The following is a 27,210-nucleotide window of genomic DNA, read 5'->3' as shown; positions in this document are numbered from 1 at the left end:
GCGTTCTTACGGTAATAGGCGAGTTCCCGCCCCGCCACTCCCCTCCGCGGTGACGTCACCGAGGGATATCGCGGTCGCTAGGCAACGCGAGTCAACAGCGGCGACGTTACGATAGTAACAGCGGTTACCTCCGCTAGCGTTACATAGCAACACAGCGCCAGGCAAAAAGGGTGCCTATTACGTGGCCGTTTTCCCGTACTGTCCGATCGAGGCTACATACGGAGCAGCGAAGGCTTATTCACAGTCAGTTCTAGTGTGGCTTTTGGAGTGTACTATTTGTGATACTGCAGATAGCAGTAATCGTCAGATTGTAATTTGGGTGAGTGTAAGAGCGAATGTGAAATAAAATTCGCTATATAAAATACATCGTGAAGTTATTTGTCGCGATATACGCCCGATACGCGACAATATTACGCCTGATTGACACTGATCGATCTCTCTGTGTTGGTAGTTGTATGCAGGATGACAGAGTACTTGGCAAAGATGTGAAATTAGATGAGAAAGTTACAACCAAATTTTATCTGAGGTGTGTTTGTTCTTTGTGCTACGCCGTATAGATGTAAAGAAAGAGTAGTTATAGTGANGATTGAATTTTCCCTGATTCCAGGGAATTGTCAATGAATACAATACATAGTACACAATATAAAATTCATATTTGCTAGTTTTCGACAAATTTGTGAATAATAATAAAAAACTCCGTGGTTTTAGTCTGCAAGCGAACTATAATTAAATTTATTATTATTTATGTGCCGAGTCAACAGCTGCAAGGCCAATTACAAACACAGCACAGTGTAGATACAAATAATTACATTATGGACAAAAACAGCATAAAGTCAAAGACAAATTACAGGCAAGCATTGAAGGAAAAACACATTAATGCAGAAAAGTAAACAAACAAAGGAAGATGAGGCGAGGTAACAAGATCTACATAACACAGAACATTAGGATTGTGAACAATTAATATTAACAATTTTAGGTTGATGAGTATAAATGTGATTGAGAGAAACCGCTCAAATTGCAAATACGTCGAGATCTTTACCAACCACGTTGGCAGTATAGGCGCACCGAGCAGAAGGGCAGTGTTTATTAGAGAGACAAACACCAAACAATGAGAAGTCACTAAGATTGCTGCGAGGAACACGAAGGCTAACATTTTTCAAAAGGGAAGTGCAGATTTTAAGGCCATGATAGACCTGAACAAAAAATAATAATTGAATGACATTTTTCATTTCTTTACATCCTTAATAACGATACTGGAAACGACAATACTACCCATGTACTTTATTACACCCCCTTGAATGAACTGAATAGCCTCTTCCATTAGTGAGGAATCGAATCGTAATTTTCGAGATATCAGATACTAACTGCGCAAGTATAGGAAAGGGAAAAGGAGTTCACGGTTGGCGTCTGGTAGGAATTTAATCTGTGGTGTGGTCGCTGGGTATTTTGGATTTCTGTAAAGAGGAAGGACGAATGGCATGGGATGGTGTGGATATTGTGGTAAAGCTCATTTGTTTTACAATGTCGTAATTTAATTGCTGATATAATGTCAGCACTGTAATCTTATATTTTTTTATTTTATTATACCATCACTGTAAAGGTCCTGTTAAGGTGTGTTACGATTGACCATTTAAGAGTCGACATTTGTCAGCTGTTCCAGATGTCATTTATCATGCAGACATTACAGTTTTTGTTGTTACTATTATTTTCACGTAGTGTGTATATTTTTTGAGTAGTTGCACCACACCAAAAGACGAGAAAATATGCTGGAGTGAAAATCTGTTAGAAGACAGCTTTCATCTAGGCTTCATATAATCCAGACGCACCATTTTCACATATAAGAGTGAGTTTTATTTATTTAGACAGCCTTTTAAGCTATTTTGTTTTGAAATAAAGGAATTACCACTTCAGCCATGACCGTTATATTAATCAGAACACATTTCATTCAGCTTGGAGTCGCTGCTTTCTCCATGATTTGATGGCTAACATCGAGATGCCTCCACTAAAAAGCAGTGGCCGAGTATCAGCTCCAGGGCAGCAACTTCACTTAACCACATCATCACTAAATGGCAACGAAATTTCGAGTACTTCTCCATCAGACAAGAAGTATTCATGTCATCATTATGCTTCCAAGGTGCTTCAGAATTTGAATTTTCTTCGCCAGAACACCAGATTTTGTGACGTGGAGATTGTTGCAGGTGGCAGAGTTATGAAGGTAAAGTCAAATAACATAGAAATTGGTTGCTTAGTGTTTTACATTATTTCTACTATTGGATGCATTTGTTGAATTGGTTATGGACTTCCCTACTACTGTCTCATGAAACCATACTAAACCTTGAGGCTTTTAAGTCTATGTATCTCATAATTTTGTTTTATAGCCAAGATGTACATATTACAGTATTATTCAGTGAAGTCAGTGTAGATGAAAATTACAATTTACTGCAGAATTTTCAGCCAACAGAAATTAGGTTTGTTGAAGTTAGCTTAATTTGTTTAGACAGTGTTGGAGTGGGTAAGAGTATTCATGTACAAGTATTTTCTACATTTAATAGTGTGAGCCTAAAAGATAAAACATATTCATATGTTTTGTTCTTTCCTGAAAGGGTGTGTAAGTTGTATATGTTGGCAGCATTTGGCATTATACATCTGTTGAATAACTCAACATTATCTATTTCTATTATAGTATTTTTGTGAAAGTTCAAAATGCCAGAGTTTTGCATATATTGTAATGAGTATTCTGCATATGGTGGGGGTCCTTAATTTGTTTTGCAGTTACAGATTCTATAAGTTTGATTTGTTTCATCCTGTTCCATAACACTAACAACATTATAAAAGGTTAATTAATTCCGTCCAGTGTGACTGATGAAGTTTTTTCTCATTTTTAACATTTTATCCCTAACATGTTTCGGTCTTATAGACAATTTTCAGAAGGATATCAATAGTGGCTTCTAATTGTATTGATATCCGTCTGAGGATTGGCCTATAAGACCGAAACATGTTAGGGATAAAATGTTAAAAAGGAGAAAAACTTTATGAGTGACACTGGACAGAATTAATTAACCTTCTATAATACAGATTCTATATGTCAGTTTCTCTCTTCATTCTTCCTTTGTCATTCTTGTCCTCTCCTTGTCACCCTCCTCACAGTCTCTCTAAACACCATTCCTCTGGCTATACTCAACATGAATTACTCCACCATCATCATCTATCATCTGAGGCTGGTACAATAGGCCAGTAGTGGCCACAGTACCAAGTGGACTCAGTCTCACCCCACAAAGAGGGGGGGGACAAACAACAACAACAATAATAATAGTTGTGGCATTTGAATGGGAAAGTTGTATGCCCTAAAGAGTGACAGCAGGTCAACTTTTCAAAGTCGGTTTTAATTAGAACGTGGCATAAATGTACTGTCATTTTGTACCGCCAAACGAATATACCCCGTACTAAGTACATCTGCATCCCGACAGTGATGAGCAGTATTCACTTCATACAGTTCACGTAACTTAAATAAATCATCCAGACATTGATTTTCAAGTCAATAACAGTTGGTACCATTGAAGAAAGGACAGAAATGCAGATGAATGTTCATAGGTCACCAGAAAGGGAATATGCATGACATCATCAGGGAGACTAGTGTGCTTTGCCACTGGGGAGGAAATGTGCACAACACAAAGAGAAGCATGCAGGCAGTCCTGTCCCTAAATGCCGTGCTGTACAGCACATGGAACTGTCCTGACTGTAGCACTAGACTAGTTCAGTTTCTCCAGGCTCATATTTGAACCCAGAACCTTTGAATGTCAGCAAGAGTTCCAATCATGTTTTGTTAAAAACTCATCATATTGAGGAAGTGATATAACATGAGTATTTATTTCACAGAGTAAAAGAAAGAATTAGTATGTAGTTATCAGCGCTCCTGAGTGCCATGCCATGAGGGTATAATGGGGATATGGAGATATGGTGAGGTTTGTGCTGAGGTTTCTGGCCACCTTTATTTGCAGAGCATTGGATGAATATGAATCTATGAATACAGAACAGTTTCATATTACATTCCTTTCTGTATATATGTATAAGGGGTGGGCCATAAAATCTGGCCCTCCCACTGTGACCTTCAATGATTTATTGTGCTTCCCTTTGGATTAACCCTTCATTAATCCTACACTTCGAATGAAATGTAGGACTTTATTTATGGGGGCATCATAAAAGTCACTTGGTTCCATGAAGATCTGACCCAGATGACAAAATCATAAGTAATCTATGGCCTCACAATCACATAGGATATGTGTGGCTTATTTATCTTCTTATAGGCACCTTTCATAGGATGGGTCATCTGTCAGTCCTAGTTTGTTCCTTTCTGTAGCTACACAACCAGTTCCATGCTTGATGTATTGTCCTAGTAAACATTAATTACCTTGCACAGTAAAAGAAGTTCCTTCTCTCTAAAAAAGAATAAGCAATTCTAGTAAATTTGAATGTACCAAATTTCAACCCAGGCTTTGAGATATACAGAGTGATTCACGAAGTTTTACCCCCACTTAGGGAGGGCATTCCTGAGGTAATTTGGAACAAAAAATGTTAATATACTAATGGTATCCAACTCATAATTAAAGAGATACAGTAATTTGAAAACTGGCGAAAAATCTTTTTTTCTTTGAATTTCAGTCAAAACAAATTAGAAATACAATACAAACACTTTTTAAATTGTTAATGTTTTAGGAAAGAAGCATTCTAAGACCATTTTTTTTCAATTTCTTAAGTTTGCATTGTGCAACATTTTTCATCGATTTTATGTTACAAAACCAGATTATTTTCAGCACCCCATTCTGTAAACAAACCAATGAATGCATATCACACCCTTCTATCAATCTGTTTCCTTTAAACTGTAGTGCTTTAGAAGACGACTGGATTTACATAAGATTTTCAAAAATGTCTCCCTGCACGTCAACACAACGCGTCACACGCGCATGAACTGCTCTGCCTATCTACCTACGTGCAACATTCAAACCGGTCTACCTTATCTGCTGACATAGCTGACTGGAACGTATGGTCGCCCACTCTGAAGCATAGTGCTGCATTCACAATGATGAATTTCGAAAATCTATTGTTATTCCGTAACTATTGAAAATCGACCACAAGTTTATAAGGAAATTTTGCAGGAAATAACCCAAGGAATATGTACCATAAGCCGGGGTAAAACTTCGTGAATCACTCTGTATATTACCCACCTTGCTTGAATGAAAAGGATTAAAATTTGACGTGCAACAAGTTATATAAAATAGCAACCAGTCAGTTCATGACAATACAATCTTCTGGGCAATGAATGAATGATATTTTGCATTATGTTAATAAACATCTGTGTGCTTGCTGCTCTCCAAGATGAATATTTGTGAGATGGTGAATATGTTTATATTTTTCAGAGAAGCCACTGGTCTAGTCTTCCAAAGAGAATGGTAGCTGAGAGAATATTTCCAGTAATACTTTTGTAATTTCTGCATAAAAATACACAAAAATCACCCAACTTTACACTAAGAAGAAAACCAGTGCTGTTCATTGTTATTAATATGAAAAACAATGCTTATTTTCCTTTCACACTGCTAGGAAATTATAACTCCAGACCAGAGGTTGGCAAAACCTTTAAAGTACGATGGTTGCTATAATGCACCACCTCCATGAACATAAAGAAAACTCTGAATATTGCCCATACAGAGTATTTAATTGTTTTACATGATTGTCAGACTAGCTATTAATTATATCCCTAGGCACCATTAATCCATTGGTCATTATGATGGAGATAGAATTTTTTATAATTTAGAAGTCATTTATACTTCTGAAGGTTAACAGAGTGAGTCATGGTTGAGTCTGCTTCATATTATCACGTGTTGGGTGTATAATGTGACAAATAACTTCACGCTGTATTTGATATAGTGAATTTATTCCACTCACTCTTACAATCACACAATTTACAATCTCGCAATTACTGCCATCGGCAGTATCACAATTACTTCTCTTGTTTCCATTCACTCCAAAGAGTGCTAGACTGTAACTGGCTGGTTAATCTCCCTCTAGTAACTGGCTCAATCCTCACTGTCTAATCCCTCGCTACTAACTACTAACTAACTCCTGAATAGTCAAAGTCAAAGTTACATTGCGACTGATGGTTAGTCAGTCTGTCTGCTGCTTCATATTATCACGTGTTGGGTGTATAATGTGACAAATAACTTCACACCGTATTTGATATAGCGAATTTATTCCACTCACTCTTACAATCACACAATTTACAATCTCGCAATTACTGCCATCGGCAGTATCACAATTACTTCTCTTGTTTCCATTCACTCCAAAGAGTGCTAGACTGTAACTGGCTGGTTAATCTCCCTCTAGTAACTGGCTCAATCCTCACTGTCTAATCCCTCGCTACTAACTACTAACTAACTCCTGAATAGTCAAAGTCAAAGTTACATTGCGACTGATGGTTAGTCAGTCTGTCTGCTGCTTCATATTATCACGTGTTGGGTGTATAATGTGACAAATAACTTCACACCGTATTTGATATAGCGAATTTATTCCACTCACTCTTACAATCACACAATTTACAATCTCGCAATTACTGCCATCGGCAGTATCACAATTACTTCTCTTGTTTCCATTCACTCCAAAGAGTGCTAGACTGTAACTGGCTGGTTAATCTCCCTCTAGTAACTGGCTCAATCCTCACTGTCTAATCCCTCGCTACTAACTACTAACTAACTCCTGAATAGTCAAAGTCAAAGTTACATTGCGACTGATGGTTAGTCAGTCTGTCTGCTGCTTCATATTATCACGTGTTGGGTGTATAATGTGACAAATAACTTCACACCGTATTTGATATAGCGAATTTATTCCACTCACTCTTACAATCACACAATTTACAATCTCGCAATTACTGCCATCGGCAGTATCACAATTACTTCTCTTGTTTCCATTCACTCCAAAGAGTGCTAGACTGTAACTGGCTGGTTAATCTCCCTCTAGTAACTGGCTCAATCCTCACTGTCTAATCCCTCGCTACTAACTACTAACTAACTCCTGAATAGTCAAAGTCAAAGTTACATTGCGACTGATGGTTAGTCAGTCTGTCTGCTGCTTCATATTATCACGTGTTGGGTGTATAATGTGACAAATAACTTCACACCGTATTTGATATAGCGAATTTATTCCACTCACTCTTACAATCACACAATTTACAATCTCGCAATTACTGCCATCGGCAGTATCACAATTACTTCTCTTGTTTCCATTCACTCCAAAGAGTGCTAGACTGTAACTGGCTGGTTAATCTCCCTCTAGTAACTGGCTCAATCCTCACTGTCTAATCCCTCGCTACTAACTACTAACTAACTCCTGAATAGTCAAAGTCAAAGTTACATTGCGACTGATGGTTAGTCAGTCTGTCTGCTGCTTCATATTATCACGTGTTGGGTGTATAATGTGACAAATAACTTCACACCGTATTTGATATAGCGAATTTATTCCACTCACTCTTACAATCACACAATTTACAATCTCGCAATTACTGCCATCGGCAGTATCACAATTACTTCTCTTGTTTCCATTCACTCNATATTTTGCACTATTTACAAATGGAACATTTCTTCCATTTAAAGTGAGACAAGACTCAGGTGGTCGATGACTTTGAGAGAAGTAGACCCCCTGAGTCTTATCTTAATTAATTTTAATATTCCAGCGCTCACACCAGGTCTCCATTGAGCTGAGACCGTGCTGGAGTTTTCTAACAATAAAGCCCTCCTTGCGATCAGTCGCATACAGACAGGTGTCGTCCGCAAAGAGTGCCTTGTGAACACCATGTGTTTGGGGGGCATCATTTATGTACAAATTGAAAAGGGTAGGGGAGAGGACTGAGCCTTGTGGCATCCCTGCTTACATATCCCTTGGGGTTGACATTTGGCCTTCAACCGAAACCCTGAATTTATGCTGAGAAAGAAAGGACCCAATAAGTTTGGTCAAACTGTTCGAGAATTCCAATTTTGATAACTTATACAGCAAGCCTGAATGCCACGTGGTATCAAAGGCTTTTTCGATGTCCAAGAACACCGCAGCCGTAGACATTTTGTTGTTGAAATTAAAGGTCACATGGTCCGCCAGCCTCATACATTGCAATGTCATGCTGTGATGTGCACAAAAACCAAACTGGCTTGCGTTGAGCAAGCTTCTTTCTTCAATATGTTTTTGTAGTAATTTCAAAATTACTTTTTCGAATAGTTTTCCTGTCGTGGACAGGAGGCTGATCGGACATAGATTTTGCTGGAATTTTGGGTCTTTACCCGGTTTAGGTAAAGTTTTTATTTTTGCTTCCTTCCAAGTATTTGGAAAATGAGAGAGCCGAAGACAATGATTAAATAAATGAGTTAGGTGAACCAGTGGTCGCCTTGGAAGTTGCCTCAGGCATTCATTTTCCTGAATAGTGTTCACTGCTCCTTCTTTAGCCTCGGCATGGACAACACAGAAAACAGTTACGTAATAGATACCGCTGTTGCCTGACGCCGTGTTTACAGGTTGCCTAGCAACACTGTCGAGAGTTGTTTACTGCGGTGTAGCAACTGCGGTATCCCTTGGTAACAACACAGTCGCTCTTCTGCCAGGTCACTGCCAGGGAAGGGGTGTTTACCGAGAGTTGCGTGGTAATGGAAGGAGTGGGGGTATGTGATGTCACTCGCAGACCGCAGAGTTTACGTGACCCCTACTTCCCGTTGCGCCATCCACGTCACACTATGTATGAGGTCTTGAGTTTGATTTTTGATTCTGAGACTGCCTTCCCTACTCAGATATCTAGCTGTTTCCTCAGTCCCAGCAGCTAAATGCTAGACAATAACCTTAAAATAAAATATGATGACTTCCTTCCCAATTTAAAATCAACACTCATTTTCTCATTTAGTGCTATATATTGTAATAAAATTGCTTGCCTTTTGACAGAAGGGGGTGCACTATGAGTTATCCCTTACACCAACTTCCATACTTTTGTCCTGCTCCCTGCTTTGCCTGAACAAACTTATTTGTGTTCTTCCATTGATTATCATTATCTGGCTTTGGCAGCTGTGTCTGATTAAGAAGCACTGGGAGAGGAATGATGTTCCTTCAGATTCAAAGTTTGTGGGAGATGAAATTGGGTGTTTGGTTTCAAAACGCGGTCAGAGTAGAGCTGATGATATCTCAGCACCTCTACAGAATCAGAAAGGTCAGGTTTTAAGATGGTTTTATAAACCTAAATTATCCATTTGGGGGCCATGTTGAGTGGAAGACCCACCACTTCCTTCTGAATAAATTATATGCTTCTGTCTTATTGAGTTTAACAGATTTTACTAACTGTTCATGAGGAATCCAATTAATTTGATTTGGTTCATCATGGTATGTCACATTAGCAATAGTATAAAAGACTGTCAACTCCATCCAGTTATACTATAACAACACAGCACGACCCAAACAACTGGACGGCACTGAAGAGTCCTATTCGTCAGACAACAGAACCATGACATGGTAGACACTCATCTTCCTTTAAAGAGAGGCAGTATAAAGGACACAAATCAAATTGATTCTAGAGTTTTACAAAGTTTTTTAAACCACACCTGTAATATATGACACAAACTCCATCCTAAGAGAAACAATTTATTGTAGTTCTTTCGTCTTCCTTTCTTCTACACTACACGTTTCAGCCATAAATGGCCGAAACGTTGAATATTGAATACTGAATATGCATGCATAGAAATTCAGTTGTTCACTGTACTTAAGGAACCATACACAACAGATAGAAACCTCAGACCTGCTTTAGGTTGTTGCTTCCACCAGAGTGCCCTTGATAAGGGAAGGCCCACAGCATTTTCCTTCTATTTAGAAACATGTCTCTCCTGTTAGTACTGTTATGGTTTTGAAATCATGGACAGCTCAGAAACTTAGCACTCCCTATTCCTTTATTAAGAGTACTCCAGCAATATGAAGAGGGGACTCCACGTATAACTACAATTAATTAATGAGGAAGTGGATGGTTTATTAAGATATCCTCCGCAGCTGACAAAGCAGTGTTAAATATACTAAAAATAAACATGAACATGTTGAACATAGTGGTATCACCCTGAACTAGTATGTGGCAGATACCTTGCTCATATCTTGCCTGTGTTATCGGCTATCCTGATAAGAGTTTCTTTTTTTCGTGATTTTACTGCTACTTTCCAGGCGAATGCCAGGGTACTACTATGAAATAGGTCATGACTACCTCCATCCAAGCAGTTAATCATCTACACACTACACATGACCAACTTAAAATTGTTTTGAAACTATATAGCCTTTGAAATTCAAACAACGTTGTTAAGTAAATTAAGAATTAAACAGGCCTGCTAATAAAGAACAGTACTATCTGAACCCTGTGCTCAGATGATTGCAGCTTGTATCCAGGAGGTACCCTGCTCAAGTCCTGGCCTAGTTATCAGCTTTCCTGACTGAAATTTTCATGGTTTTTCTTTCAGTTTCTCCTGGTGAATGTCAGGAAAGTACTTTGAATTAGGCCATGATTACCTGTTCCAAATCTTCATTATCTTCCCATCTCAATCAGCATTATATAAACTCTGCAGCTGAGACAGCTTTGGTTGTTAAGTAACTAATTAATAAAACAGGCTGTGTGATATAGTACAGTGTTATGTCAACTTTTTTTTTATTGCTAGTTGGGCCACTTCTGGCCTATTGTACCAGCCCCAGATGATAGGTGAGGGTGATTGTGGAGCAATTGGTGGAATGAAGATTGGCAGGGGAAACTGAAGTACTTGGAGAAAACCTGCCCCAGTGCCACTTTGTCCACCACAAATCCCACTTGACCAGACCTGGGATCGAACCTGGGCCGCTGCGGTGGGAAGCCAGCGACTAACCGCTTGAGCTATGACGCAGCCATCATGTCAACTCAGTCTGCAACACATTTAAGCAGGGTAACTTCTTTAGTTGAAACTGTGCTGAAACTTGTCTGCAAGTCAGATTGATAAAGTGCAGTACTGTTCTAGTCTGAGCTTGGTGGTTATGTTATGTAGGGTATGTGAAAGTTGCAGGTTGTCATAAGTTTGAAGATTTCTGTCATCTGAGATTTGTCACCATCATGTAGTCTGTAGACCATTACCAGCCTTCCAGGAGAACCTGTTGCCTCCATCTTCAGATTAGATGAATAAGCCAAGCATGAAAAGAATGTACCAATGTAAGGAAAGTTGAGGATTGAAACTAGGCGCCTGAGTGAGCCACTTGGAGTAAGGAGAACGGAGGAAATGGACTTTAAAGGGCCATTTTTTCCAAGTGCAGAATAAATCAGATAACTAATGACTCTGAGTGAACAAATAGTAGGTAGGAGGATGTCAGGGAGAAAGAAGTGGAAGAGAGAAAGGCTAAAGGAAATAAAAATATGATATGGGAGGAAAGAAAAGGTTTCTTTCAGGCCCTAACAAGGTCACTGTTCACCAGACCTATTGACCTAGCTTGAGAACCAAATCACGGGAATCCTACATCAGAGATGTCTGTGTGTTGGGTCACTCAGATCGCTATTTCTGTTTATTTTATTTTCCTTCTCTCATACGATCCTTTGTGGTGGCATGCAGTAGCATAGTTGGTTGAGGCACTATGCTGCAAGCTGGAAGGTTACGGATTTGATTACTGATGGGGTCATTGGATTTTTCAGTTTACCTAATCCATCCAGCTGCACTGTGGCTCTGGGGTTAAGTCAGCCCCTAACAGGAGTATCAGAGATTGGCTGGTGCATAAGGCTGGCAGCCTCACTGCCATCTGTGAGCCGATTGTCTAGGAAATGTAGGAACCTCGATTTCTGACAACCCAATGGGCCTGCATGGCCTATTACAGGGATAGCTTTACCTATTTTTATCTTCACCATATCATGCGTTATTTTTTCCGTACTGTACGCTGTGAATCAGTCACTATTAATGCTCTGTCTTTGAAAAAGAAATTTTTAAAAGGGTCACTGTTTTCTTTCTCACCCCTGACTTCCCTGTATTTAGTATTGGTTCACTAAGAGCTATTATTTCTCATATTTACTTTGGCCTTTCAAAACATTCCTTTAAAGGGCTGATGTTCTTTGCTCTGTTCTTGTAAATCCTATTGGTTCACTCAGGGCTCTGGTCATCACTTTCCCTATGTCTATATAGTTTTATTCATGCTCAGTTACTGTTTTATCCTGAAGATGGAGGTAGCTGGTCCCTCTGAAATGTTGGTAACAGTCTACCAAACTATGCAGCATTACATTTCAGAATACAGTAATCCTCACGGTCACTGCCCTGTAAACCTCAAATATTATTAATCATAAGTCACAGGAAGACTTAGCAGCTCCTCATGTACCAGTGAACCTGGTAATATATTTTCTTCAGCTGCACTTGTTAGTTGTACCTGGGTAGAATGCTGGCTCATATTACCCGCAACAAGTGGACATGTTACCATATAAAGAATTGTATAGCAGAAATTCCTTACAAGACTGCTTAGCCAAGTCGCACATTGTATTAAAGCAGCTCCACTGCCTGTTAAAACAGCAAATTTCCTCTCACATGCTCTCCATTCAAATAAATTTCCAGTTTCAGTGGTCAGTCTTATAGAGACTTTGTCAGAGTTGTACCTCTTCCTTTGTTTAGGATTTTTTATTATGTATAGGCATGGAAATATAAAATATTACTTACTATTTTAAATATTAATTTCAGGCTCATCGAGCTGTCCTGTCTGCTAGTAGCCTGTACTTCCAAGCAATGTTCACAACGGGACTTCTAGAGGAACAGATGGACACAATAGAGCTGCACGATATACCCCCACACATCCTTAACAGTCTGATTGATTTCATATATACAGGTTTGTAATGGTGTCCTTGAAGTTAAGATTCCATTTTCAAGCTTAGCTGTTTTGTAACAGTTAATGCTACAAACATGAATGACACACAGAATAGAAAAAGAAATTTTTAAATATTTACATGTGCTATTAGTGAAGTGCATTGTGATGGACATTCATCACTCTGCGGTATGCTTACTGAATCCACATGAGAACAGCTGAAGTCATGGACTAAACATTGTCTCTAATTCTGTGTTTTACGTGGTCCATGTCATTGATTTTCACGCTTGATACCACTTCGTTTTATGTAAGTCTACTGCTGTAAGTTTGGCAGAGTAAGGCCCAGATATTGGACCTCATTTTTCCAGTATTTTCATCTTGAGAAATGTTCATGTAGACCTTCATGGACAGTCATCCTTGAGGTTGTCAGCCTTACATGCTGGCTGCCCTTTACCTGCAGGAAGATTCCTGGGACCCATTTCTGTTAAGAGGCTGAGTCAGCCCTGTGGGTATAGTGCAGCTGGAAGGGTTAGGTCAGTTGGATTGGAAAAGCCATTGACCTCGTCAGGAATCAAATCTGCAACCTTCCAGTCATGGAATGAATTGTTAGTTTGAACATGTAATGGAGTAAATGTACAAAAATAAATATTATAAGAATAATAAACATGTCTGTTGGTAATAATATAAGAAGTTACAGATTATTCTTAACATACAGTATCAAACAGTTATCTACATAATATTATATTGTAGCACATCAGTTATTATTCAACAAATGTCAGTGGTTCATTGTCTTATGTGCATCATGTCCTTCTGAAATACTTGTAATCTAGATGCACAGCACAACAGGAAGGGACACCCAGCACCATAACATACACAAGTGCTTAGATGGGACTGCACATCGAATATTGGCATCACAAAATGGAAGGACAGCAGTTTATATTGGAACACCTGATTGTGATCAATGTCAGTCGAAACATGTAAAAAAAGTCCCAATATACAAGAGCTTTTAAATTAGGTTAAAAGATGCAATGCATATATGTAAGAGACTTTTAAATAAGTTTTAGAAAGATTCGTTGCACGTAAGACTTTGAACCAGTGACATGTTGTCTTGTTTGACAATGACTTGGTTCTACATAAACAGATGAATTCAAGTGATATGATTGTGTTAATACCCCATTTCTCCGGTCAGATTAACGTCCATAGTATCATGGTTGGGTTTGTGATTCTCGTAGGTGAGATCAGCATTAACCAAGACAATGTGCAAGAGATGATGGTGGCAGCGGACATGTTGGAGTTGAAGGAAGTTGTGGTAGGATGTACAGAGTTCCTGAAACATGAGCTTCATGCTACCAACGCTATTGGAATCTACAGGTAAAAAGAGATACTGGACAGCTGTTGGAGCTGATGTAGCATAGTCAATATAGTAACTGGTTACAGGCTGGACAACCAAGAGGTTGGAGTTTGAGTCCTGGTAGAGTCAAGAATTTTCTCTTTTCCACATCGTGCAAACCGGCTCTGGGGTCCACCCAACCTCCAATACAATGGGTACTGGGGACTCTTTCCCTGGGGTTAAAGTGGTTAGTGCGTGAAGCTGACCACTGACCTCCAACTAGTGCCGAGGTCAAGAAAATGTGGATCTCTACATCCACTCCCCCATATGTCTTCATGGCGTAGTGCTTAATTAGTTAACCACAGGGACAACTTTACCTTACCTTACTGGATAGCTGTCATGAGAAATATTTGACAACTTCAATTTTTGCACTAAATATTGCTTTTCTAGCTTGTATATCTCTGCTACTCTAAAACTATTTGTCGTCTTAATTTTATAAGGAAAGACGGGTGTCAGAATTAGTTGTGCCCGTCCATGTATCCGTCTGGTCAAGTGCCTCTGTCTCCAGTAATGTCTGAACCAGCTAAGGGATACTCATGAAAGTTAGCATGAGCATTAGATTGTTGTAAACAAAATACTGAATTTCTTATTCAACAACAACGTTCAAATCATTTGATGGGAAATGGACTAACAGTAAAGATCTTCCTTCCTTCCAGCCACCTCCGTGGTGTAAGTTACCCAAATTTAGGTATGATACTAATTCAGTGACTGAAAATATATATATTTTTTTTCAGGTCAACTGTTGTAGACATTTCAGTCTGAATTTTCCCTATCATTCCCCTTTGCACAGACTTCATACATGCTCCAAGTACAATATGCCACATGTATTCATAAGTTCACTGTTGCTTACCATTGTGTTGTGTTATGATTGCATATTAGACAAGATAGAATTCTCTTTTAAGTAGCTAAACTGGGCATGGGTTATATGGGCTTCCTTTGTCTGTGTCTTTAAGTACAGGGTGGGGCACAGAAACTTCCTTTTTTTGAAGGCAAATAAAAGAAAAATTATTGCTGATAGACAAAATTTATGGTTAGCTAATGAAAGAACATACTTTAAAATTTTAAATCATGTAGTTTTAAANCACGCGGCTCACTCATCCACCTCATGTTTCCTACTGAGGGGTATTAGGCAGAAACTTCCGCGACTGTTGCATTCGCCGAGCCTATCCCCACTTTTGTGCGACCTCCCCTCTCTTCACAATGCGTCTTCACAAAAAGGAAGTTTCTGCGCCCCACCCTGTAAAAGTTCCCAGAAAAGCTTATGACACCTTTGACTTGGTTCATCCTGGTCTGTCACACTAGTAATAGTATAAAAGATTATCAAAGCTGTCCAGTGTGATTGATAAATTCAGGCACATCACTGTTTTTTTAAAGGCTTATATTTTATATTCATGACATTGTAATAGTAATGACTGTATGCATTGATAATGACCGATCACATTGTAATAGTAGTTTCCACATGTATTGATATGTACTTCTCAAGATGGTCGCTCTGACCGAACATGTAAAGGATGAAAGATTAAAAAGGAAAAATCATTTATCAATCACACTAAATGATGTTCATAATCTTTTATACTTATGATATCTCCTTTTCATCAAATTTCTCAGCCTGTGTGGTATGTTACATTTGAAGTTCTTGCTATGATGGAATGCAGTGAAACTCTCTAGGGAGATCAGCTGCATCATTGTGGAATAGAACTCCATGGAAATTGTCTCTGCATTGTCATTGGGATTGAAATGGTGTACTTATGGGGTAAACACTTGAGCTTTACTCAGCAGGGACATGCTGATTGCCTGAGAGGATTTCACAGCATTAAGTACTGAGTGTAAGGAGTAAGTAAGTAAACTGAAAAGAGGAACTATTTGTGATAATAAGGGTTTTCATTTTTCTGCTTCAGATTTGCTGAAGGTCACAACTGCGAGGAACTTGCAAATATGGCTGTTGATTTCATTCAGTTGCATTTTCCACAAATCTGTGGTGAAGAGGAATTCTTTGAGCTTCCCAAAGAGCTGCTAACCAAATTTCTTTCAAGTGAACACTTAAGAGTTGATACTGAATTTCAGGTGGGAATAATGTTATTTTGTCAGAAATTAATGACAGCATGAGCAAATACAAATTATCAATATGGAGCCTCATTTATATGGAGAATTTCAGTTCATGTTTAACTTCTTATTTGTTTTGTATTTCTGGAAATATTTTGTCTCCGTGGATTCTGTGAGAGATTGAGTTGCTGCACCAGCAAAGACAGATACACTTGAGGCATTACCAGACCACTCAGCACTTATCCACACCTGACAGTGCATTATGTCTTCATTTCTGAGGTTAATGTTGAAGAGTGCCGTCTTCTGGGATCTGGCACCATGTAGATCCTGTGTGAACTGACGTTTCAGAGGAATGTATCGCCTCCATCTTCAGCATAGAAAATTCTTCTGCAGTCACCTGCTCAAACTGGTTCCTCGATCCCGAATTTCTCTACCCTGAAGATGGAAGCGATACGTTCCTCTGAAACATCAGTTCATGCAGGATCTACATGGCGCCACATCCCAGAAGACAACATTCTTCATAGTCACCACCGTGAAACTCTAAAATCTTACATTTGTTAATGTTATTGGTAGAGTCACCGGTTTCTGCTTCCTTCTTGAAGTAATTGCAGGTTAGTGAAACTAACTCTCAGTTTAGCTTATGCATTGCTTCTCACTTGGTTTTTCTGCAACCATTTTTAAATCATTGAAACACAGTGTTACTAAAAAATAATTAACATACACAAAATATAAATGTAATTAACAAAGTACAACCACACAGGATGGATCTTTCCAGCAACAAAGCATAAGCTTGACTGAAGCTGATTGGTTCCCTTGAAATTATGTCACTGCCACTTGCTGCAGAGTGTAAGAGTGGAGACAGACATCAGCTTATCCAGTGCAGCAAACATAGTAGTACATTTGAATTGAATTTCTGGAGCCCTGGATCCTGTTATTTGCTGTGGTGTTCTCATACTACAAAACCAACCAAGTCAGATCGTAATTGCCTATGTCTGTACTAGGGAACAGCGCATTGAAAGAAATGGGAAATGAAAGTATTCACCCAGATTTATTTCAATTTGCTCGAATACTTTACAACTGCTGCCTCATTAATGAAGTGATGGGAGGGACTGTATAATTGCAGATTGCATTAGTAAAGCAAAACTGGCTGTATCAGTGAAGTTCAACAGTTCTGGTGGCAAGGTTCAACTCAAATAAGTCTTCACTCTGCAGACTGCCAAAGTTTCAAGTCTAAAGCCAATTTGACATCACTAAATATTGAAAACTGCTGAAGATAATCTGTTCTTGTTACTATTTATTTCTTCAAAAGTTCCCATTATTTTTTGTTTAGACAGATTTCCAGCCCTTGCATCTAAATCACCAGTTGTTATTAAATAATTATTCCTATTAGTCTTCCTTGAGGCTTCTGAGTAATAAGTTCTTTCACCCTGGCTGCTTTATGGGTTCTGCACAGATGTAGTTTGAAGAGGGGAGAACTTATTTGGTCATTGTGCTACCATCCCTAGACTTGTTGCTTTCACTGTGGTCATTGACTCATGTCTACGTGCTGTCTACATTTCAGCAATATGACTTATTATTCACTACCACAGAAATATATAGGTGACTGATTGACTGACTACATAGATATATACTCGTAATCACCATGTTATCAGCAAGTTAGATATGCTAGATTTCCCTGATACAGTGGTATGGTTCGTTGGCCACTAGGGCCTCCCACCGCAACAAGGTGAGATCAATGGGAGGGTATATTTAGTGTATCTTATTGCTGAATATACTTGAAATTAATTGAAAGCACATATGTATAATCTACTGTAATATCTTAAGAAGCAACTGTGACCAACCATTGTGTGTTGTTATAACTAGTAAGTTTTGATAATGTGGTGTGGTATTGGTGTTCAGTCATGTGTTGACAGAGAATTCTTCTTTTCCAGGTATTTCAGGCTGCAATGAGGTGGATTATGCATGATGTGAAACAACGTCGTCGTTATGTGTTTGAAATATTGTCTCATGTGCGTCTGCCATTGTTGTCTGTATGTCTTTTGGAGCGAGCAATCAATGACTGTGGAGATGGAAGTCTAAAAGTTGCTCTTCGTTCAGTGTGTAAGGATCTTGTTACCAAGAAAGGAAATTTGGTACCTCTTTATGTTCATCCACGACTTTGTGCTAAGAAAGACATCTTTGTGATCGGTGGTTCAAAACGGGAACTAGTGAGTGCATGGACAAGATCTTCAGAGTGCACATACGAGTCAGTGGAAAGATTTGACACGTTTCGTAGAGAGTGGTGCCGTGCCTCACCAATGGGCATTGGGCGAATCCTTCCAGGTGTGGCATCTCTTAATGGAAGAATCTTTGTGGTTGGTGGAGAACAGGAGTCACAGATCTTAGCCAATGGTGAATGTTATGACCCTCGTGAGGATTCTTGGAGTAAAGTAGCAAGTATGGTGGTGCCTCGTTGTGAATTTGGACTGTGTGCACTGTATGGGAACTTGTATGCTATTGGTGGGTGGGTGGGTGAGGATATTGGAGGATCCATTGAGAAGTATGATCCAAAACACAATGAATGGAGACTCGAAGGAGACCTGCCAGAACCCAGGTTTAGCATGGGTGTCGTCTCATATGATGGTGAGTGAGTGTGTTGAGGAAGACTGAAGAACACTAGGTGTATTGTGCAAAAGGACTAAATTTTTATTTCGTTCTGCAGTCCTTTATAGCAGGGGTCTCCAAACTTTTCGAAATGCGAGCCACATTAGGTAATTCAGCACTTTCAATGGGGTGGATAAAATGAGAAATTAATAACTCTAAGTATATGAGTTTTATTGAAAGCACAGAATTTCAGAAACTAAATACAAAGTATGTGAGAATAAATTATCGTATATTAATGACAACAGACAGTAGCAGCAAATGCTCATATTTTCATCACAAATTATAATAAAACAATTAATGTGAATGATGGAACTCTTTTTGCATTCTTAAAATCTGATTAAATTGAGGTTCAAATTTTGAAACGCTAATCACAAGTAGCGACTTTAAATGTTCATCGGATAAATTTGCGCTGTATTTCGACTTGATGTACTTCATCTGGGGAAAAGCTTGTTCACACAGATATGTCGTCCCAAAAATGGAGATAAATTTACAAGCAAATTTCTTTAAATTAGAAATTGCTCAGAATTCAGAAATTTATAAAATTTGATTAAATTTCCTTCCTTGTATTTGTCTTTAATATGATACGTTCCTGAAGTTAAATAATTTCCATTTTAATTTGACTTGGGACATCTGCAGTGTCACAGTCAAACGGATTTTGAAAGAATCTAGTTTCCAGAGCACGGGCATCCAAATCAGCAAATCGCTTCCGAAATTTTTCTTTAAAATCTGCAATGACTAAATTTGCAAACAAGGAAGGAAATTCAGCTTCACCCTTTTTATGCAACTCTGCACAGTATAGCATATGAACAAAGTTACAATTTTTCACTTCGCTTTCCAGAAGTATCAACATTGCTCTGAATGCCTTGATAAGTGCAAATAAATCACAGACTAAGTTGTTTTCACCCTGCAACTTTAAATTCAAATTGTTCATATTGTTCACCAGATCAGCAAAAAATGCTAATTTCCAAAGCCACTCGGTATCTGATAAAAGTGGTTCATGATGGATTTTCTCGGTAAGAATATATCAATTTCATTCCTGAGCTGAAAGAAGTGGGAAAGAACCTTTTCACAGCTAAGCCATCAAACTGCAGTATAATATGTCAGGTCAATAAGCTCGGAATCACACTCCTGCAGAAGAGACCGAAACTGGCGATGGTTAAGAGCATGATAGTTCAATTGGCGCATTTCTGCACAATTCTTTCACGGGCTGGATAAAATCAGATCACGGGCCGGATGTGGCCCGCAGTTTGGAGACCCTTGCTTTATAGAAATAACTACTGAAATCACAGTTAAGTGGTTACAACTCTTTCCTAATATTCATGTAGTTAAAATATCAGTTTGGAGATCAGATATCTGAACTGATTAAATTATATTGACTTCCAGATTAATTTTTTTTTAATTTGCTTAGTGGGGGGTGGACTCCAACTGGGTCCACTCAGCACAGTGGCCACTGATTTTCCTATTGTACCTGCCCCAGCTGAATATGATGATGGACAATTTGGTGGAATGAAGATGGCAGGGGAAACTGAAGTACTCAGAGAAAACTCGCCCCAGCGCCACTTTTTCCACCACAAATCCCACTTGACCGAACCCGGGCTGCCACTGTGGGAAGCCAGCGACTAACTGCTTGAGCTATGGCGCGGCCCTTGACTTCCAGATAATTTGGGAGCTATTTCAAGGAATTAGCGGCTCCTGTCTAGAAAACCGAGATTAACGGCCATGAGGATCTCTGTCACTGACCAGATGACACCCTCTGTCCGCAAAAATTGGCACTAACTTCGCTGACAAGCGGCGGTCGCTAAGTCAGTATAGTTCACTTGTGGACTGCAGGCCACAGTTTTTTTTTGTTTGCTTGCTTGTATATTTTCTGAAGATTTACATGCAGACATTTTCAGGAGTATAGTCTGTTGTCACTCCTAGCTTCCAAGTTAACATGGTTATACTGGGATTATTGATGTAAATGAAGAAGAATAAATATAGGTTGGCTTACAGTGCTATGGTTTTTGTTCAAAGTTTCAATGAAAATACATCGGTTCAGGTTATGAAACCTTTGACTGCAAGGCCCCATCACAGAACCGTCTGCTTTAAATGCTGAGGTTGTTTGGTGGTAAATGCAGTTGTACAGAAAAACCCACAGTGTATTCTTCAAATGACTTTCAAACAACATCAGCTGTATTTCATGTGAAAGCTGATTCCATTCTCTAAACATTGGTATGACACACTTGATTCCAGTCTGTTGAGAGAAGTGCTATACTAATTGATTAACAGCGAACTCATCTCTGTGTATGGCAGTTTTAACACAGGTACCCCAAGCCAGTCAAGTCAATACATGGTGTGCAAAGGGTGATACATATTCACTGATATATTGGGTTTTTGGACTTTATCCATCGTCCTGGTTTTTAAGATAATTAATAAAAAATGACGTTTAGGAAACTGGATCTGTTTCCATCCTCAGGTGAAGTAAAACACCTATTCTGTTGGGTCCGTTAGAAAGAGCTAGCCTCAATCACTGGACCTAGCTCTTTCTAACGGACCCAACAGAATAGGTGTTTTCCTTCACCTGAGGATGGAAACAGATCCAGTTTCCTAAATGTCATGTTTTTATTAATTATCTTAAAAACCAGGACGATGGATAAAGTCCAAAAACCCAATATATCAGTGTGTTATACACCATCGTCAGAATCCTATAGTAACTACGTGATACATATTGATACCATGTGCTATCCTTTCTTGATAAAATATACAGAAATCAGGCTTTGTTATTATATCTGATTCAGTTTGATAGTTAAACTTTCTGTGTCTGAAGAAGTGACTTGAAAAACTGGCTTGAAATTGCTTCTTTTCATAAATATGTTTGCTTAAAAATTAATATTGATTAAGAGCTGACTGCTGTAATGACACCACATATCTTTTTATTACAATTTTCTGCTCTTTGTCAGTTTATTCCTGCAACTGAAGATTTTCCTGCTGCTAATTATAGTATCTTGTGACTTTGAAGGGTTGATCTTTATTGTGGGTGGCTGCACACACAGTCAGCGCCACTTGCAGGATCTTCTGAGCTTCAACCCAATAACTGGTGAGTGGTCAACACTGCCTTCCATGTTGGTGCCTCGCAGTCAGATGGGTGTGGCTGTGCTGGATGGGTACCTATATGTTGTGGGTGGCACCAATCGTCATCATGAAGTGCTGCAGTCAGTTGAGAGATACTCTTTTGAAGAGGTATTAGTCTTCAGTATGAAAGTATCTTACCCTTTCAGTCAGTTGAAATGAAATGAGTGAAATAGACTCTTCATACAGTGAATGATATTCTGTTGGTTCTCATTTTAAAGAAAGGTGACCCCTGCCTGTGAACTTGACACTTATTTTTCAACATTTGTAAAAAAGTTCTTACATGATAGCATAAAATGAATGGTATTTCTTGAGATCCCAGAAGTTATAGAATATGGCTTAGAATGAAAACACTTGTTGTCAAATTTAGATTTTCAGATTGATGTTATCTGACAATCAGAAATTGCGTTACAAAATAGAAAGATTGTACATTGCAGTTGTCTCTGATTTGAAGGTGCCAGTTGTAGTACATTTCTTAAATCATGAAAGTCTTAAGCTTTTATTTGACAAGTAAATGGAATTCTTAAAGTGACAATATGTTCTGGGTTGTGACCTTGAACCAAAATGTAAGGACTTTCATCCCCTTATCATCAGTTGTCAAATATCACATTATTGTATTGGCATACCCACAGTCCAGGTGGCTGTGTAGGGCAGTATTGCATATGCAGTGTGACATTGTCACTTGAATTCCCCTTTATTTCAAGCAGCTATGATACTGTTAATATTTTCCACCATTCTCTGCAGACCTCTGCTATGTTTCTTCGATGTGAGTTATACACTGAGTCTAGTAGGGTAGTTCTCAGCCTGAAAGGATCAGGCTCCAATCATGTCATGTCCATGTGATCTGTCAATATGCCATTCTCACACAGTCATGGTTATATCAGCTTTGAGATAGTGGCATATGACTGAGCTAGAAGGAAGAAATAAATACAGGTTTTCTCCAGTGTTTGTGGTTTGGAGGGTGAGACTACCCCAATGTTTTCAACACAGGTGCTGACTTGCTGGTATTATTAAGCTGGTGGAAAAGTGACTGAAAGAAATGAAAATTTCTTATGTTTATTGTTGGCTAGGGAATGAAGGGTTATAGACCACTATCAGTAACATAGAACACATATACAGACCTGGAATAATTAGGTTAGTTAGAAACTGAGAGAAAGAAATAAAAGTTTCTTGTTGAGGGTTTGGGGGAGTGAGGAGGTGTAAGATATCATCAGACATGTTGAATTGCCTAATATTAGGAGGGTCGTACTGAAAGTCATGAGCAACAGTTTTTTGTAAAGTAACATGCTTTATCATTGACAAACCAAATACACCACCTCAATCTACAGACCATTCTTTATTTTTCCACATAATTGCCACTTCTTTGTACACATTTCTCCCAGCGATATGGGAGTTCGAAAATTCCCCTTCTGTAAAATTCCATTCCAACCATCCGAAGACACTGACGCACTGCTTTCTGAATTGCCTCCCTTGTCTCAAAACGTCCACGCAGCTGATCCTTCACAAATTCAAAAAGATGGTACTCGGAGGGTGCCAGATCAGGGCTATAGGAAGGGCGTGGAAGAACTTCCCACCCCATCTTTGCAGTTGCTTCCAGTGTGAGGCCAGCGGTGTGGGGGCGAGCGTTGTCATGCAGAATGATGATATTTCGTCCCGGATGTTTATCGCACAATGCACGACGGAGCTTGTGTGGCGTCTGGACATAACGAGCAGCATTGATGGTTTGCCTAGGTTCCAGCAATTTGGCCAGATTAAACCCCTCTGCATCCCAGAAGACTGTGCCCATCACCTTTGCAGCTGATGGCACTGTCTTTGCCTTCTTTTTTGATGGCGAATGCAAATGGTGCCATTCCATACTCTGTCGTTTCGTTTCAGGCTCAAAATGGTGAAACCAGCTTTCGTCACATAGCACAATACAGAGCAGAAAATCATCACCTTCGTGTCAATATCTCTGCAGCAGTTCTGAGGTGATGGCTTCTCACTGACCTTTGTGGTCTTCGGTCAATAACCGCGGGACCCAACGAGCACAAACTTTCCTATAGCCCAAGCTTTCAATCATCTCCTGTACTGCACTGTGCCCTATTCCAAGATTTCGGGCCATTGTGTCCACAGTCACACACCTGTCCTCTTGAATGATCTCATCCACTCTTTCCTTGTTGCATTCATTTGAGGCTGTTCGAGGACGACCACTCTGAGGCTCATCTTCAATGCTGGTGTTCCCATCTTTAAAATGTTTCACCCATCTTCGAACACTGCTCGCACCCATGCACACACTTCCATAAGCACGCTGAAGTCTCTGGTAAATTTCTGCAGCAGGGATTTCCTCTTTCACAAGAAATTCGATGACATCACGCTGGCGAAACGACATATCATTGTTGGCCATTTTGTTAGGAGTGATACTGGTCACGTGATGCAAGCTATTGACGTCACAAGACACTCAAGGTTAACACAACAGCTGGTTCCACCTACCACCCTACTCTCTTTCATCTGCTGTTCCCAGGTTGCATGCAAAAAAAAGTTGCACATGACTTTTAGTACGACCTACATATTATACTAGCAGGCAAGAAGAGTAAGTTAACGTAATAAAATTTCTGTTTGTCATAATAGCACAGATTTTGAGGACTAAAAAAAGATGTTGGAACACAATCTGATTTTTGATAGTGACTCTGATGAAACAACCTCATCTGATTGAAAGTAAGCTCAATAAGGTCACAGTAGCAGTGGGTGATAATGGTAATGTGAGCAGAAGCCAAGAAAACATTTCATAAAAACCACAATACCTTTGAACTTCTAGTGGTGTTCATAATTTCATTGTAGATCTCATGGTACTGAAGATAAACAAAGCATCTACGTGAACAATGATTCTGCACCAGTTGCAGCTTTCTAGTCTTCTTCTTGGAAATGGGCTACCTTATTGGTGGAACTGATATTCAGACATACTTGTCTCATTGATGGTGGTTGCTCTTCACTTTGTGACATGACAGTACAGGAGGTGCACAATTTTTGGCTATAATAATGCAAGTGGGACATGATGTTGGTGATGCTGCAAGGTCGCTTGTTCATTCCTGAATAGTTCTCTATCCCATTTTACAGTAACATAGTGAAATGTGACCACTTTTTTATTGAGATTTTAAATTTCTGAGACAGTATGATTTAACAAGATAAGACTGACAAGAACTATGACAGATTTTAGAAAATTAGATCTCCCTGTGATTGCTTAGTTGAATGACATGTATGCTAAATTTTATTCAGTCTGAATATTTAGCTGTGGATGAAGTTATTGCACTCTTCAAAGGGAATTATTTCAATCGTTACATTCCTAAGACAAAGGAATTTGGTATAAAGATTTACACACTTTGACAAGACTGGTTACACTCACTATACTTGCGAGAGAAGAGGCAAAAAGACAAAACAGACGGTGACAGCTATGTGTGCTATAGTGAGATGTCTCTCCAGGAGGATAGAAGTTATCTAACTATATTGAATAGATTCCTGTTGTAGAAAAATGGGCTATTGAAAACTTCATGTGGCTGTGGCTCAGAACTCTTGTAAGCAAGTGCTAGGGCCTCATCTTCAGTCCACCCTAAGAGGAAGACCAAACCCATAAACCTGTCAGATGGCTTGCCTTGAAGCTCAACACACTGATTATTATGGAGCTGCATAGAAGTCCAACAGACCTTCCATAGCTGGCATAAGAAAATTTTTTGGGCAAAGAAATGCTGGTTAAAACTTATTGCAAGATTGTTCTCTGAAAATTAACTGCAGAATTGTTTTACAGTTCACATTTCCTCGTTTAAAGTTCAGAGCCTTTGTATGTAAGGTAACACGTATGTACTTTTGAGGTTTCATGGCGGTGACTATGAAGAAAGCAGTCTTCTGGGATGTGGCACCGTGTAGATGTGGTGTTAACCGACGTTTTGGAGGAACGTATCACCTCCATCTTCAGGGTAGAAGGTCTGCTTGCACCTGTTCTCACTTTCTCTTTGCTTTTTTCTTATTTTTCCTTCTACCCTGAAGATGGAGGCAATACGTTCCTCCGAAACGTCGGTTAACACCACATCTACACAGTGCCACATACCAGAAGACTGCTTTCTTCTTGTATATATTTGTCAAGCCGTACTAACATTTCATTATTTTCCATATGTTCAGAACAAATGGAGTAAAGTTCCGTCCATGAACGTGGGTCGTGCGAGCCCTGCAGTAGCATCCGCCGATGGACTGCTTTATGTTATCGGTGGTGACCAGACACATGAAGTGAACTTCTACAGAGCACAAATCACCATCTCCTCTGTTGAATGTTATGACCCATTGGCAGACAAGTGGCATGACTGCCCACCTCTGCCAGAGAGCCGTAGCGAGGCTGGTGCTGTTGTGGTATGATCAGTTTTGTTATCCTCATCAGGCAAGGTAAGATCTTGAAATCAGAAATACTTGAACCAACCTTTCTGAAGTATCAGAATGTTTCAATAATTTGATATTACCCATGAATATTTCTTCTATGATTATGGGCCTCATAATCACAGGTGTGGAACAGAATCAGGGTTTGTAAGATTGGATATTTAAGTTCAAGGTTATGAGGGAAAAAGGAACAATTTTCTCTTATAATACAGTTTTCTTAAATGTATGGTTTGTTGCCATAGATGTCCTGGAAGGACGTTAAGTAGAACTTTCATTTTTCCCCAACATTGCCAGACTAATATTGGAACTGTAATAACCTTTATTGTACAGGAATAAGAGATTTCAGGTCCCCTGTAATATGTCACTGGTGGCCATTTTAACTGAATTGTTTTGCTGTAACTGGTAATGATACTAATATTGAAAAAATTTACATTTCTGGAATTATATGAACAAAAATATTCTGGTAGAAAATGGTTGAAAGAAAATTTTGTTGTGTTGTATTTATTAGACCGCCTCTGGTCTCGTAGTCAGCGTTCCTGGCTACAGATCCAGAGGTCTGGGTTTGATCCCCGGTGCTACCAGATTTTTTCTGAGAAATGGTGGGTCTGGAATGGGGTGTACTCAGCCTTGTGATGATAATTGAGGAGCTATTTCAAGGAAATAGCGGCTCTGGTCTAGAACAGTGTTCTGCAACCTTTTTCTACTGGTGGCACACCATGAAGTATCCATGACTCAGCACGGCACACCAAAATGTTGATCCCCTCAAAAACGCATGATATCAGACA

General features: G+C 39.2%; 1 protein-coding gene across 1 annotated transcript in view; it reads left to right on the top strand.

Moving 5' to 3' along the window:
• The first annotated feature begins 1,388 nt into the window (after positions 1 to 1,388).
• The window catches only part of LOC111866270 (actin-binding protein IPP), a 37,027-nt gene continuing 11,205 nt past the window's right edge, over positions 1,389 to 27,210 (top strand). Inside the window, exons 1-9 of the mRNA XM_023855057.2 lie at positions 1,389 to 1,500; positions 1,737 to 1,843; positions 1,950 to 2,215; positions 12,723 to 12,867; positions 14,076 to 14,214; positions 16,132 to 16,297; positions 18,208 to 18,898; positions 21,918 to 22,138; positions 26,177 to 26,434. Coding sequence (XP_023710825.1) covers positions 1,979 to 2,215; positions 12,723 to 12,867; positions 14,076 to 14,214; positions 16,132 to 16,297; positions 18,208 to 18,898; positions 21,918 to 22,138; positions 26,177 to 26,407 — 1,830 coding nt within the window. The 5' untranslated portion in view covers positions 1,389 to 1,500; positions 1,737 to 1,843; positions 1,950 to 1,978 and the 3' untranslated portion in view covers positions 26,408 to 26,434. The remainder of the gene's footprint in view (positions 1,501 to 1,736; positions 1,844 to 1,949; positions 2,216 to 12,722; positions 12,868 to 14,075; positions 14,215 to 16,131; positions 16,298 to 18,207; positions 18,899 to 21,917; positions 22,139 to 26,176; positions 26,435 to 27,210) is intronic.

The sequence above is a fragment of the Cryptotermes secundus genome, unplaced genomic scaffold (assembly GCF_002891405.2).
Source record: "Cryptotermes secundus unplaced genomic scaffold, Csec_1.0 scaffold1025, whole genome shotgun sequence".
Classification (NCBI taxonomy): domain Eukaryota; kingdom Metazoa; phylum Arthropoda; class Insecta; order Blattodea; family Kalotermitidae; genus Cryptotermes; species Cryptotermes secundus.
This window is presented reverse-complemented; position numbering and strand designations above follow the sequence as displayed.